This window comes from Lepus europaeus, chromosome 14, assembly GCF_033115175.1.
Source record: "Lepus europaeus isolate LE1 chromosome 14, mLepTim1.pri, whole genome shotgun sequence".
NCBI lineage: Eukaryota > Metazoa > Chordata > Mammalia > Lagomorpha > Leporidae > Lepus > Lepus europaeus.
Window position 1 is genome coordinate 21,959,330 of NC_084840.1, and position 14,746 is coordinate 21,974,075.

Below are 14,746 nucleotides of genomic sequence, written 5' to 3' on the forward strand. Positions count from 1 at the left end.
TGAAAGTCAGAGTTACACAGAGAGAGAAGAAGAGGGAGAGAGAGAGAAAGAGAGAGAGAGAGAGAAGTCTCCTATCTGCTGGTTTACTCTCGAATTGGCCACGATGGCCAGAGCTGCACTGATCTGAAGCCAGGAGCAAGGAGCTTCTTCCGGGTCTCCCACACGAGTACAGGGGCCCAAGGACTTGGGCCATCTTCATCTGCTACCAGGCCATAGCAGAGAGCTGGATCGGAAGTGGAGCAGCTGGGACTCGAACTGGTGCCCATATGGGATGCCGGCACTGCAGGCAGTGACTTCACCTACTACACCACAGTGCCGGCCCCCAAGAGAATTCTAATAAGGAAAAATCACAGGAGGAAGTATGTAATAGAAACACATAGGGCGTATTAGGCAAGATGAGTTAACTAGTTTGTTTAAATAGGAACAATGCTGGGTGAATTTGTAGGGTTTAAGAAAAAGGCCAGTGGAGGCTTTCATCCCAATGTCCATGAGTCTCGCTTTATCAGCCTGGCTTCCTCTCGTCCTTCCACCTTCCACCATGTTATGAAACAACATGAAGACACTCACCAGATGCAGGAGCTATACCCTTGGACTTGCCGGTTCCCAGAACTATGGTTAAATAAACTTGTGTCCTGTAAGAATTACAGTCTGCGATGTTCTCCCATGGCAACAGAAAGCAGACTAAGGCACTTGCTTATTACAAAGCTAACTCTGGAAGTGACTGGGCTGGGTGTGGAGCCTAGTGACCGAGATGCCTGCCTCGTACGTCAGAACGCCTGGGTCTGATGCCTGGGTTTGCCTTGGACTCCAGATGTCTTTGAATTCAGACCCTGAGAGAGGGCAGGGAGGTTTCCAGTAGTGGGGTCCCTGCCACCTACATAGGAGACCCAGACTGAGTTCCTGGCTCCAGTTGTTTGGGCATTTGAGCAGATGGGAGCTCATTCTGCCTGTGTCACTCTGTTTTGTCTCTGTCTCTACCTTTCAAATAAAATTAAAAATGAAAAAGTGTGAAGGATGTAAACTTGGTAGGATTGCTGCGACTATTGACTATTTAAATCACACCAGTAAACATCAAGTCATTGACAGAGACAATGAAAATGAACTTTACTTCCCACTTCAGCCCTCCACAGCCACAACCTACCCCACGCATGGGCAGCCAGTCATGCTAGGTTCTTAGGTATCTTCCCAGATTATCTAGAGGCGACGTCTTGGGCAACTTCAGTAAGTTTTCTTGAGTCTCTTGAGTGAAACCCAACTATCCAAGAAAAAGGTATCTCAAGTGCTAATTCCCAAATCATGAATTGTTGGAAATCTCCACAAAAGCTTCATGAAGGACACCGTTGCTTTATGACTTTTCCGTTTTCACTTCAGATGAACTAAAAGTGATGCTGGTTGGTCTACCTGTTGTATAGACAAGAAGGGCCAAGAACCTGTCTGTCTCTGCCTTGCTCATGGTGCTTACATCCTTTTGCTAACAGTCAGCACTGTCTCTAGCTAACCCACGGAGACAAGGAGACAAAGACAGTGAGGAGAACTTACTCAGCATCATACCCGGACAGAGGATGCTGAGGGTAGGAATTAAGAGCGCAAATTCTGCCATTTGAGAGCTAAGGGATACCAAGGAAATTAACATTTCAGTTTCCTGGTTGGAAAAATGCTCATAATAGGAGCATGTAACTCATGGACTTGTGCTGAGGGTTAAGTGGGAAAGTGCAAACAAAAAAGATTAGCACATAGAGGGACATGTCGTGTTAGCTCACTGGATGTTAATTATTACTATTTCAATGACATTAATTGAAAGGGTATAGGATAACCTGTTGAATCTGAATGTAATTATGAACAAAAATTCCCATCATTGTTATTATGCAGTGCTGTCAGGATGTCTTTTTCTGAAAAACAGAGCATGCTTAAAATTGTTTCCGTTGCAGCGCGGTGTCTGAAGCCAGACATAAAAAATGCAAAGCTGTCCGTGGATAAGGATGAGTATGCGGAATTTGAAAATATCACCATCCAGTGTGACTTTGGCTATGCAGTGATTGGTCCCCCAAGCATCATTTGCTTAGAAAACAGAACATGGTACCCAGAGGTGCCCAAGTGTGAATGGGTAAGTGGCACAGTTTGGGGAAGTCCTGTGCTGTCCACCCCTGACCTTGATGGCCTCCCCAGAGGTTCTGTTCCTGCCAGCAATGGTGACGTCTGGCTTCGTCAGGATGCGTAAGTTTAAAAATTAGACCAGCGGTGAGTCGGGAGAGGCGAGTTTCCTGCTAGAGCCCAGATTCTCGAAAAGAGGGCTCCATAGTCCCAGGTATCCTGACGTCTCGCTCTACATTTTCTACAACAAACACCCCTTGTCTCTGGTTGGTCAGCAGCCCCATTCCTCAGCTGTGCAGGTGGAGGAGCTCTGGGGCTCCCTTGCAGCTCTGCCTCTTGCCTGCTGCAGCTGTGCGTGGCTGCTGCCCAGAAGATCTGGGCTTGGCCTGCAAGTGTTCTCCTGATCTCCTCTCCCATCAGTCCTCAGGGCAACCTCACTTTTCCCAGGAATCTCTCTCTCGAAGGCACCACCCCGTCCCATGCTTGTTTCTTTCCATCACTTTTAGGAGATGGCTGAAGAGTGTGAGCAGGTGATGGTGGGCAGAAAACTCCTGCAGTGTCTCTCCACACCGGAGGATGTGAAAATGGCCCTGAGTGTGTACAAGCTGTCGCTGGAGATTGAGCGCCTGGAGCAAGAGAACACGCAAAATGGCAATCAGAAATTCTCCAAAGGAAAGAAAAGTAAGGGGTCATTTTTACCCCTAAATTAATATGCAGAATCTGCGTTCAGCAACCCTACTCCTCTTTAAGCACCAGCATTCCTGTTAGTAAGTGTCTGGGCTCTGATAAGCGGATTATGATAATTGCTACAGAAAGCGAATAATTATCAAAAATCCAGCCTTTGATGCCTCAGGTGTCTATTTTCCTGGACTTGAAGTGCTGGGTAATAAATAAAAATCTACCACATATCAGCTTGTCTGTGTTGTCATCTTGATCAGCCTGTTCCGTCAACGTGACACGCCCCCAGTCCACAAATTCACAGCCTGAAAAGTGTGTAATTCACAGCACCTCCTCTCTTGGGTACCTCAGAAAGAACGGAAGCCAGGACATTCCCTTTTCCTGAATGTCTTCGTTCCACACCTCCTATATTCAAAACCTACCTACCCTTTACCTATAGAAAGAGAAACAAGGTCAAGAATTTTCAAAGCAAACATACTTGGATGGCAGGAAACCAGGGTGTGCAGCAGGCTGCAGCAAAAGCCCTTTGGAGCTCTCTTCCAGGCACTGACTCCGCACCCTACCCCTGCAAAAACAACTCTTCTTTCCTCGATTTTCACCGCCCAGAGCCGTTTCTCTTGTGACTCAACTCTGTAGAAACAGAATCACACCTTCCGCAGTCTTTCCCTCGTGAGCTTTTCTCCTAAATATTACATTGGTGAGAGTCGTCCATGTCGCATGTGGCTGAGGTTCACACATTTTCATGACTGCTTCGCATCCTAGCACACAGAACACACCGGATTGATTTCTCTAGTCTACCGATAATGGTATTTGTTCTTTGTTTTGTTTTGTCTTTCAGTTTTCCAGCAATTCCGAACAACGTTGGTATAAACGCATTGTTCAGGTCTTTGGCGGAACACATGCATTTTCGTTCAGTAGGTAGCTCCACCTAAGGGTGGAGTTGCTGGCTCAAAGGTGGTGTCTGTGTACCTGGTCGGTGATTTTCCAAAGTGGTTGAATCAAACCACACTTCCATTTTTAAAGCGTGAGCCTTCTGCACAGCACCTGCTATTGATTATGTCTCTTTCTTTTGAGAAATTCTGCTGTGAGGGGATATCACCTGGTGCTTTTAGTTTTGTTCTTTATTTTTGTTCTTTCCTAGTGGTTACTGAGATTGAGCTACTTTTCATATGCTTATTTCCCATTTAGATTTTTTTGTTGTTGTTATGAAGTGCTGTTGTAAGCCTTTTATGCCATTTTCTCATTGGGTCATCTACCTAATTTTAATTTAGTTGTAGGCATTTTAATATATTCTGTATGATAGTCCTTTGTGAGATATGTATTGCAATTATCTTTTTTTTTTTTCTGATTTAGGGTCTGCCTTTTAACTTCAGTAAGGCTTCCTAAGGTGTCTTTTCCTAAACATAAATTGTTATTTTTAATGAAGTATCACCTTCTGCATTACCAATACAATACAGTTGGCTGGCTGAGTGTGTGGGTTCTGCATCTGTGGATTCATCCACCTATGGGTAGATACTATTCAAAACAAAAATTTCATCTGTGGTAAATACACTTCTTGTTCTTATCATTATTCTATAAACAATAAAGTATACCTAATTTAGATTCACATTGTAGTAGGTATTTAAAATAATATGGAGTGGCCGATGCTGTGGTATAGTGGGTTAAAGCCCCAGCCTGCAGCACTGGCATCTCATATGGGCGCCAGTTCAAGTGCCGGCTGCTCCACTTCCCATCCAGCTCCCTGCTAATGCACCTGGGAAAGCAGTGGAAGATGGCTCAAATCCTTGGGTTCCTGCATCCACATGGGAGACCTGGAAGAAGCTCCTGGCTTTGGATGGGCTCAGCTCCTGCCATTGCAAGCCATCTGGGGAGTGAACCAGAGGATGGAAGATTCTCTCTCTCTCTCTCTCTCTACCTTTCTGTAAATCTGTCTTTCAAAATAAATAAAAAATAAACCTTCAAAAAATAATATGGAGATGATTGTAAGTACACAGGATGGGGCAGGCATGTGGCACAATGGTTAAACTGCTGTTTGAGATGCCTGAATTGCCTGTCAGAGAGCCTTGTTTGAATCCTGCTGACCTTGCTTCTGATCCAGCTTCCTGCCAATGCACACCCATGCGGAAACAGCTATGACCAAGTACTTGGGCCCTTCGCACTCAAGGGGGAAACCCAGATGGGCTCCCCAGCTCCTGCCTTCAACTTGGCCCAGCTCCAGATGTTGGGGACATTTGAGGAATGAACTAGCAGATGGAAGATTTCTCTGTCTCTGTCTGCCTTTCAATGAAATGAAAATAAATAAATAAGAATTGAAGTACACAGGAAGATGTACTTGGGTTAATATCCAGACACTACACTTTTAAGAGACTTGAGCATTGTGCAGATTTTGCTATTTGCATGAGTCCTGGAACCAACCCCTACATATATTGTGTATCAAGTGGTTCCCTGCTGATTCCTGCTTTTCTGCACCCCATTAAAGAAATCTATACTTAGTTTTAGCAAATTCTTTTTTCTGCATTCATTAAAATGATCCAAAACATTTTTTGTTAATGTACAGAATTCTCTAATGCCACTGATTGGTACATAACAACCTATCCTAAAACTTGTGGCTTCAAAGGGTAATGTGCATTTTGTTCACACATCCTGCATGCAGGATTTGGGGTGAGGGGTGGCTTTGCTCTGCTTGGCATCAACTGGGGCAGCTGAAAGACTGGGAGCTGGAATCAGCTGAAGACTTGCTCATCCACCTGTCTGGGGCCTGAGCTGGGAAGGCTCAGAGCTGGAGATAACAGCCTGGACCATCCTGTGCTGCTGTTCCCTGGTCATTAACAAGGAGCTGGATTGGAGGTGGAGCACCACCGACATGGACTGGTGTCCTTATGGGATGCAGGCATCGCAGGCAGTGGCTTTACCTGCTGTGCTACAACTATGGCCACGATAGCTTTGCTATAAGAAATTAATAGCAGGGCCAACACTATGGTGTAGCAGGTTAAGCCACCACCTGTACTGCCGGCGTCCCATATGGGTGCCAGTTTGAGTCCCAGCTGCTCCTCCTCTGATCCATCTCCCTGAAAATGCACCTGGGAAAGCAAAGAAAGATGGCCCAAATGCTTGGGCCCCTGCACCCATGTGGGAGACCAAGAGGAAGCTCTTGGCTCCTGGCTTTGGCCTTGCCCAGCCCTGACCATTGCAGCCATTTCGAGAGCAAACCAGCAGATGGAAGATATCTCTGTCTCTATCTCTACCTCTTTCTGTATCTCTGCCTTCCAGATAAATAAATAAATCTTTTAAAATAAGAAATGAATAGCGACAGTGTATGTGAAAGTTTGGAACATGATTAATAAGCACAAACTTCTGAGAATGGTGTTAATTCAATGATCATTATTTAATTATTTCAGTGACCTCCATGATCCAACATAGATTGTATTTGAGGTCTTTGTAAAAGGATGAAAACACATGGTAGGCTTATTTGCTTTCCTTTTTCTCTAGCACGGTTGAAATTTAGCTGTGCTGTCATCACTGTAAAGTGTTCCTCTTTATTTCTGAGAGCTAAGCACTTTGCTGTTCTCTGCCTATTGCACTCACGAGAGCTCAGCTCTGTGGTGAAGGTCATTCTCAAGCATTTATGAGTGTTTGCTGCACAATATCTCTGTATCTTCAAGTCACAGACAGTCACAACTGGTCCAGAGGGTAAAAGATGGGGAGAAGCACGTTGGCAACTTCATCTGTCTCCATGGAGACTAAGTAATCCTAACATAAGACCCAGGTAATTACGAATGGGTCAATAGCCACTGAGACAGTTATTAATGAACCGAGTCTTAGATTAAAATGTGTGCTGTCTGTAACATATCTTTTAGTGCTTTTGTCCGACTTATGATATTGGGGAGCGAGGTGCCTCTCTCTGACCCAGCATCTTTGAAAATGTGTTAACATTGTCCTGAAACATTGTCCATCAGTAACGCCTCATTGTCTACCACTCAGTTTCCACACACTTTTATCTGTGCTGTGAACACTGCCCTGAGAAATTTACCCCTACTTTCCAACTGGTGTAGCACTGAAGATGATTCATTTGGCATTGCAGAAACAGCAACAAAACCCATACATGTGGAAAGAGTTGTTGCTTGGTCTGTACTTTTGTCTTTTCACAGTCATAGACTTCCACACGTTTCCTGTTCCAGCTAGCCTGTGACGTGTCTGGGAAGAAAACTTACCCATAGATCTTTCTTTCTATTTTTTTAAAGATTTATTTATTTATTTGAAACTGAAAGTTACACAGAGAGAGGAGAGGCAGAGAGAGAGAGAGAGGTCTTCCATCCGCTGGTTCACTCCCCAATTGGCCGCAATGGCCAGAGCTGCGCCTATCCAAAGCCAGGAACCAGGAGCTTCTTCTGGGTCTCCCACGTGGGTGCAAGGACCCAAGGACTTGGGCCATCTTCCACTGCTTTCCCAGGCCATAGCAGAGAGCTGGATTGGAAGTGGAACAGCTAGGTCTCGAACCCAGCCGCCCATATGGGATGCCAACGCTTCAGGCCAGGGCCGGCCCCACCTATAGATCTTTCTAACTTTCACTTTCAAGTTGGGAAGTCATGCAAGTGACACCTTGGGGACATGGTGTAGAGCATGCCTCAGCATCTTGCCTGACCCCTGAAGAACCTGCTGCACGGCTGTACCTCACTTACTCACAGGTGAATGACGTATATATGGACACAGGCAGCCAGCTGGTTCCCCTGCTACCAGTGGAAGAGAGATGGTGAACAAGTCCTGGGGTTCTCACTGCAAACACCCGCAGAGGGCCGGCGCCATGGCGCACTAGGTTAATCCTCTGCCTGCGGCGCCAGCACCCCATATGGGTGCCAGGTTCTAGTCCGGTTGCTCCTCTTCCAGTCCAGCTCTCTGCTGTGGCCTGGGAAGGTAGTGGAGGATGGCCTGAGTCCTTGGGCCCCTGCATCCACATGGGAGACCAGGAAGAAACTCCTGGCTCCTGGCTTCGGATCAGCGTAGCTCCAGCCGTTGCAGCTATTTGGGGAGTGAACCAGCAGAATGGAAGACCTCTCTCTCTCTCTCTCTCTCTCTCTGTAAACTCTACCTGTAAAATAAATAAATAAACAAAACACCCACAGAATCCCAGGGAGCCTTCTTGTCCAGCTCATCTCATTCTCCCAGAGACTGGGCGCATTACTGGACGGCTCCCATTGGGTCCCGGTTCTGGTCGACAGCCAGGCCCCTCCTCTCCGGTGACTTAAAGCTGTGCTCTTGCCACGACTTACTTCCTCAGTTTGGGCGTTGCTTTGCTACTTCCTTGGAGCCTCAACTTTAGCCTGGTTTGGGGCATCCGGAAATCCTGAACCTTGGTGCTTTGCTCTGAGATTCTGCACCATGACCCCCAGATTGCAGGAAGTTTTCCCAGCTCTGTGCCTCCTCCAGGCCCTGTGCCTCCTGTGGGCTCCACCTGGCCTTTGTGGTGAGTATGCAGGTTTATGGAGAAGAGGGAAGAATGTAAACCTAGTTAGGAGAGAAAATTTTGACTAAGAATTAGTTAAGTAGAATCAAATAGATGTGATTCAGTTCAATTTTGAAAAAATACATTGGAATACATTATTTAAAAATGCCTTAAAATAGCTTTAGTCCTTTCAATGGAGGGTATAATTACATGGAAACAAAATATTACCAATCCTTGAGGAACTGACAGACCAAAAATATGCTTAATTTTTATATTCAGTTATGAAATTTAAATGGTTTCTCCTAAATATTTAGGCAACTAGTTCTTCTATAAGCCTAATTGTTTTTGTTGCATTAATGATTGGGTAGAACACTTTTTTTTTTGACAGGCGGAGTGGACAGTGAGAGAGAGAGACAGACAGAAAGGTCTTCCTTTTGCCGTTGGTTCACCCTCCAATGGCCGCCGCAGCTGGCACATTGTGGCCAGCGCACCGCGCTGATCCGATGGCAGGAGCCAGGTGCTTCTCCTGGTCTCCCATGGGGTGCAGGGCCCAAGCACTTGGGCCATCCTCCACTGCCTTCCCGGGCCACAGCAGAGAGCTGGCCTGGAAGAGGGGCAACCGGGACAGAATCCGGCACCCCGACCGGGACTAGAAACCGGTGTGCCGGCACCGCAAGGTGGAGGATTAGCCTGTTGAGCCACGGCGCTGGCCTGGGTAGAACACTTTTGCCATCAAGAAAGCAAAATTTTGTTGTATATAACTGAAGGACCCCAAATCTGGGAATCCAACACGCTCGGGTGGTCACCCAAAGACCCAAACTCCAGACTGGTAGATACAAGAGCAAGAGGATTTTTATTAGGTGTTTGCACAAACGGGCTCCCCAGCACCACAGGCAGTCGAGAGAGAAAGAGAGAGAGAGAGAGAGAGAGAGAGAGAGTGAGCGAGCCCCGAGCAGGGATTACAGGCAGTTTTTAAAGACAAGAGCTACCTGATTAACATATGTATGCGGGGCGTTTGGTGATTAGCTATTTTGAAGGGCAACAGGCATGCAAACTTTTGACGCAATTTTTTAGCGAGGGAAGGGGTAAGTTTATACAATGGTCACTAAGTTACAGAACCTTATTGCAACTCTTTTCAGACTTCTGCAAGCGTTATCTCGTGAGACAGTTACACAGAGCAGTTTCCCAAGGTTATTCTGTAGGCGGGTGGAGACACAGTTATCTTAAGGAATGTCTACCGCCAGCAGCTAAACTTTTTAACCCTTTACTATAATATTATTTTAATATTTACTTTTAGCAGGGGTCTTACATAACGAGTGAATTTCCCAGAGTAAAATCGCAAAGCGGTATATTCACTGAAAACGCCATGCAAGTGTGAGGAGTCACATTGCAACTGGGGAAGTTACTGTCTCCAGTCAACTAGTACCGAAAGGACTTGCAAGGACCCGCAGATTGCTGCTTATAAATGTTGATGTGAATAATTATTTTAATTTGTAAATGGAAGTGCTAACAAAAGTATTCTTTCTTATTCTCCTGGTACATTTTGTAAGAGAAAATCTTCCTAAGAATATTTTAAAGATATTTACACATATGTCCCTCCCATGGGGGGGGGAACCTTTTTTCTGCCAAGGGCCATTTGGGTATTTGTAACATCATTCATGGCCTTCCAAAATGGTTGACTTAAAAATTAGCCTGCTCTCGATTTATTCAATGTTGAGTGCTGCCTGTACTGCCTTGAGAAGGCCGGACCAAATGCTTCTGTGGGCCTCATATGGCCTTTAGGCTGGAGGTTCGCCACCCCTGCCTGGGCTTATACCGTGTATCAGACCATTTATAATAGAATATTCTATGCAGAGGCCGGCGCCGCGGCTCACTAGGCTAATCCTCCGCCTTGCGGTGCTGGCACACCGGGTTCTAGTCCCGGTCGGGGCACCGATCCTGTCCCGGTTGCCCCTCTTCCAGGCCAGCTCTCTGCTGTGGCCAGGAAGTGCAGTGGAGGATGGCCCAAGTGCTTGGGCCCTGCACCCCATGGGAGACCAGGAGAAGCACCTGGCTCCTGCCATTGGATCAGCGCGGTGCGCTGGCCGCAGCGCGCCAACCGCGGCGGCCATTGGAGGGTGAACCAACGGCAAAGGAAGACCTTTCTCTCTGTCTCTCTCTCTCACTGTCCACTCTGCCTGTCGAAAAAAAAAAAAAAAAGAATATTCTATGCAGAATTCCTAACTCACTCAACAGAGAAGAAAAGGTTTCACCAGAAGCTTAGCTGGTTTCTGTGGAGTCTGTGTCTCCTGTTCCTGTGATATGGAGTAATCATTCTAACGATGCAAGGGTTATGAGCCAATCAGGTGGAGTGTGGAGCCCCCACGTGCCACTCCGTCATCTCACAAGGGCATTGAGACAATTTGTCAAGATTAGTTTCCAGAGCCCCAGAATGATCCCAGGTAGTTCAGACGTTGAAGTTTCTTAATATCACTTGGTGATTGCAGAGTTGCTTTTCTTATTTTTTAGATTTTAAAAAAAATTTCAGAGAGAGAAGGGCCAGCGCTGTGGCACAGTGGGTTAAAGCCCCGGCCTGAAGTGCCGGCATCACATATGTTTGAGTCCCGGTTGCTCCTCTTTGATCCAGCTCTCTGCTGTGGCCTGGGAAGGCAGTAGAAGATGGCCCAAGTCCTTGGGCCCCTGCACCTGCGTGGGAGACCTGGAAGAAGCTCCTGGCTCCTGGCTTTGGATCAGCTCAGCTCTGGCCATTGTGGTCATTTAGGGAGTGAACCAGCGGAATAGAAGACCTCTCTCTCTCTGGCTCTACCTCTCTCTGTAACTCTGTCTTTCAAATAAATAAAATAATTCTTAAAAAAATGTCAGAGAGAGAGAAGGAGAGAGAAATAGAGAGGGGGAGAGAGAGAGAGAGAGAGGGAGAATCTAGATTATGGATACCTTGTATCCATAATATATTTAAAGTCATAGTATACACATACTATGTGGATATACATCTTACCATAGGGTATTGTCCACTAAAATATATAGAATATAAAAGTACATGTATTACATATTTATAAATATTATGTATGCTATGCATGATGTCTAGATTACAGTAAGAACTCCAGAATAGCTGCATATGATTGAAACTTTTCTCGCAATAATTACCATAGTCACTCAGAGAAATAAATGATGACTGCTGGGGAAGCGAGAGAAGCGCACACGGGGCAGATGGGACTTGAGCAGGCAGAGAAGTGAGAGGGCATTTGACGTTCTAGGTCAGAGAGATCTAGGAGCACAGGTCTACGCAATGTGTGTGCCATAGCTGGAGACCAGCTGGGAGGCAGATTAATGATCTGATTAATTAACCTGTGACCAGGACTCCTGTGAGGTAAGAGTGGAGTCCCCAGGAGAACGCCGAGGAGAGGGTCTTCTAAGTAAACACCTGTGCCTCAGTCAGTGTTTTAAAACTTCTAGTTCTGGTGAACATCCACTTCTGAAGCTACAGTTACTTCATTTCAACCAGGAGGAAACGAGCAGCGGTCTCCGTCTGACATTCCGGTTGCTTTATTTGATTTCACTTTCCCACTGGGTGTTAGTGGGCCCTGGTGCTCCACACCGTGCCCTGTTTATTATTTCAATATGCAAATCATCACGTTTATTCTTCCTACAACTCTCTTCTGAAATATTTTCAAAATACGGTCGATGTTTTCTTGACGAGAAGATCGGACGATTTTGATTGGGTGTAAGAACTCAGATTGTGAGTTGATGAACATCTTTCCAGTTTCTCAGAGATGGGAGCCTCGGCTATGCAGCCCGAACTCAACTGAGCGTAGCATGAGTACGATACCATAGTATGCATATACATATATGTATGTATGTTGGCTCTCATGCCAACGGTTCTTGCAGGAGGCCGAGTGGAGCGAACTTGTCGGTGAAGTGGGAGAGCTTAAGGGCTCGCTGTTCGAGGCTTTCCTTGGCCCAAGGCTCACCCGAGGGTAACACAGGTGCAGGGATGAGGCCGGGGGATCTTACGGGCAGAGAAGGAAGCACACAAGGAAGCCGCCTACAAACCACACAAATTCTGGGGCGCACGACGTGGCAAGTTCTACGTGCTCACGCTGTCTTTTTCTCTCACCATGAAGACTGCCTACAGCCGCCTAGCGTCGCCCATGGGCGCCACAGAGTTCTGTCTACGACTCCTTCCAGACAGGAGATTATGTATGAGTGTGAGGAAGGCTACACTCTGGTCGGAGAGAGGAAACTGTTCTGCATTTATTCACGCTGGCTTCCCAGAGCCCCAGTGTGTCAAGGTAACTCCAGCCCCGCATCAGCCCTGTCTCGGTGGGCGGGGGCTAGCTCATTCCTCCCTCCCAGAGGCAGGAGGAACACACTAACTTGGTTCATTTGAAATAATTCGTATTTGCAGATGGCAAAGGGCGTATGCAATCCTTCATTTCCTTTCTGACAGCCACAAAATTCAACCTTTGGAAAGCCATTCCCAGTCCCAGTTTCTTGTATGTTTTTCCTGACATAGTCTGGAGTCCTTGCCTGTTACACGCGTGTTGTTCGTGTGGGCCTGTGGCCAAATCTTCATGGAAACCTGCTGTGGGACGAATGTAGGCTCTCCTGGGCTAATGCCGCGCAGCAGGAAGGGAGAGCTGCTTCGTGCAGGCCACCACCTGCCATGCTGCAGGCGTGTGTATGCGCAGGGGACTCGCAGGCTGTAGCGGGGACAGGAGGAGTCCCAATCTGATCTAATTTCTACATGCATCCAGCTAAGATATAATTTTACTGACAATAGCTTCAGGATTCATCGGCTGCCATTGTGTGTTGCACACAAGAGAATAATAATAAAGAGGGAGAGTTTCCTACCGAGATCCTAGCAGCAATCCAAATGGTGAGAGAAGGGGGCTTTGATGGCTAGCAACTTGGGGCTCACATACCTTCACATCCTGGCATTTGACTGAAAACCTTTATGAGCTTGGGTAACTTCCTTAACCTCGTATATCTCAGCTTTCCGTTAGATAACATAGGAAAAATAACAGTACCCACATCATCGGGCTACGTGAGACGTAGTCACATGGAAATAATAAAAACGTTACCAATATTATTGTTTCCAAAAGGACAGAAAAGTTAGCAGTACCTAAATAGATTTCATTAAATTGTACCAGACTGTTACTGTGTCTTTTGTCTTAGATTTACTGATGGATTAAAATTTGTTTCCATTATAGCTCTGTGTCCAAAACCAGAAATAGCAAATGGAAATCTGTCTGTGGTTAAAGCCCAATATGGTGAGAAGGAAAATCTCACTGTGCGGTGCAACTCTGGCTACGGTGTGGTCGGTTCCCCAAGCATCACCTGCGCAGAGAACAGAAACTGGCAGCCAGAGGTGCCCAAGTGTGAGTGGGTGAGTGACACACTCAGGGGAGTTCTGTGCTGTCCACCCCTCAGCCTGATGGCCTCCCCACGGAGCTCTGTCCTGGCCAGCAATGGGGACACTGACTTTGCCAAGAGTCATGTGGGAGCCATTCAGAGACACTCTCCGTGTTTGCCTTGAAGCACTCGGGTGGGGGAGGGTGGCAGGTTTTCCCACCTTCACTGGAGATCAAGAAATGCTGAGCCCCACGGAGAGCAGGGTCCCCTAGACCCGGGAGTCCCAGCAGCCAGGCTGAGTTCCTGTGGTCTGTACAGATCCTGCTCTCCGTCTGTGCACCTCAGCAGAAATCGCCTCTGCCCCTGGGAGGCCTCTGGGCAGCGGGCCAGAGCACATCCATGAGCACTGAGGAAGGCTCTGTGGGACTTAGAGGACTGCTGGTTTTCCCTGCCCAAGCGCCAGGCTGAGGGTGGTCTGGGTCCTGACCCTGTGGCCCTGCCATCATCAGGGTGCACCCTCCTGCCCGATGTGGAGAGAAACCACTCAGCCACACCGCCTGTGTCTCTTCCAGGAGGTCCCTGAAGGCTGTGAGCAGGTACTTGCGGGCAGAAGACTCATGCAGTGTCTTGCAGAACCAAACGAGGTGAAGATGGCCCTGGAGGTGTACAAGCTGTCTCTGGAGATTGAACTCCTGGAACTGCAGAGGGACAAGGCAAGGAACTCTGTGCAGCTACCGCTGTAACTTTTCCCCGCAGAGAGGGGAGCGCAAGCCACCTGCTGCCTTCAGCGCAATGGGATCACATCAGCCCAGCAGCTCTGGGTCTCTCTGGCACCAATATCCATGGTAATCAACAATAATCTTGAATATAAATGAATTAAACTCTTCAATCAAATGGCATATGGTGGCTGAATGGATTAAAAAATAAGATTGTGCTCTATGTTGCCTTGAAAAAATTCATTTAAGCTTTAAGTTCTCATATGCAAATAGATTGGAAGTGAAGGGGCATAAGACAGTCCAGGAAAATACCAATCAATCAAAAGAAAGCAGTAGTGATTTTTATTTATTTATTTATTTATTTATTTATTTTTTGACAGGCAGAGTGGACAGTGAGAGAGAGAGACAGAGAGAAAGGTCTTCCTTTTGCCGTTGGTTCACCCTCCAATGGCCGCCGCGGTAGCGCGCT

The 14,746-nt window shown here is 46.9% G+C and overlaps 1 protein-coding gene across 1 annotated transcript in view; it reads left to right on the forward strand.

Annotated features, from left to right (window-relative positions):
- The window catches only part of LOC133773387 (zona pellucida sperm-binding protein 3 receptor-like), a 34,603-nt gene extending 20,103 nt beyond the window's left edge, over positions 1–14,500 (forward strand). The window contains exons 9-11 of the mRNA XM_062210756.1: positions 12,331–12,498; positions 13,420–13,595; positions 14,134–14,500. Of these exons, the coding sequence (XP_062066740.1) occupies positions 12,331–12,498; positions 13,420–13,595; positions 14,134–14,304 (515 nt within the window). The 3' untranslated portion in view covers positions 14,305–14,500. The remainder of the gene's footprint in view (positions 1–12,330; positions 12,499–13,419; positions 13,596–14,133) is intronic.
- Positions 14,501–14,746: the final 246 nt, after the last annotated feature.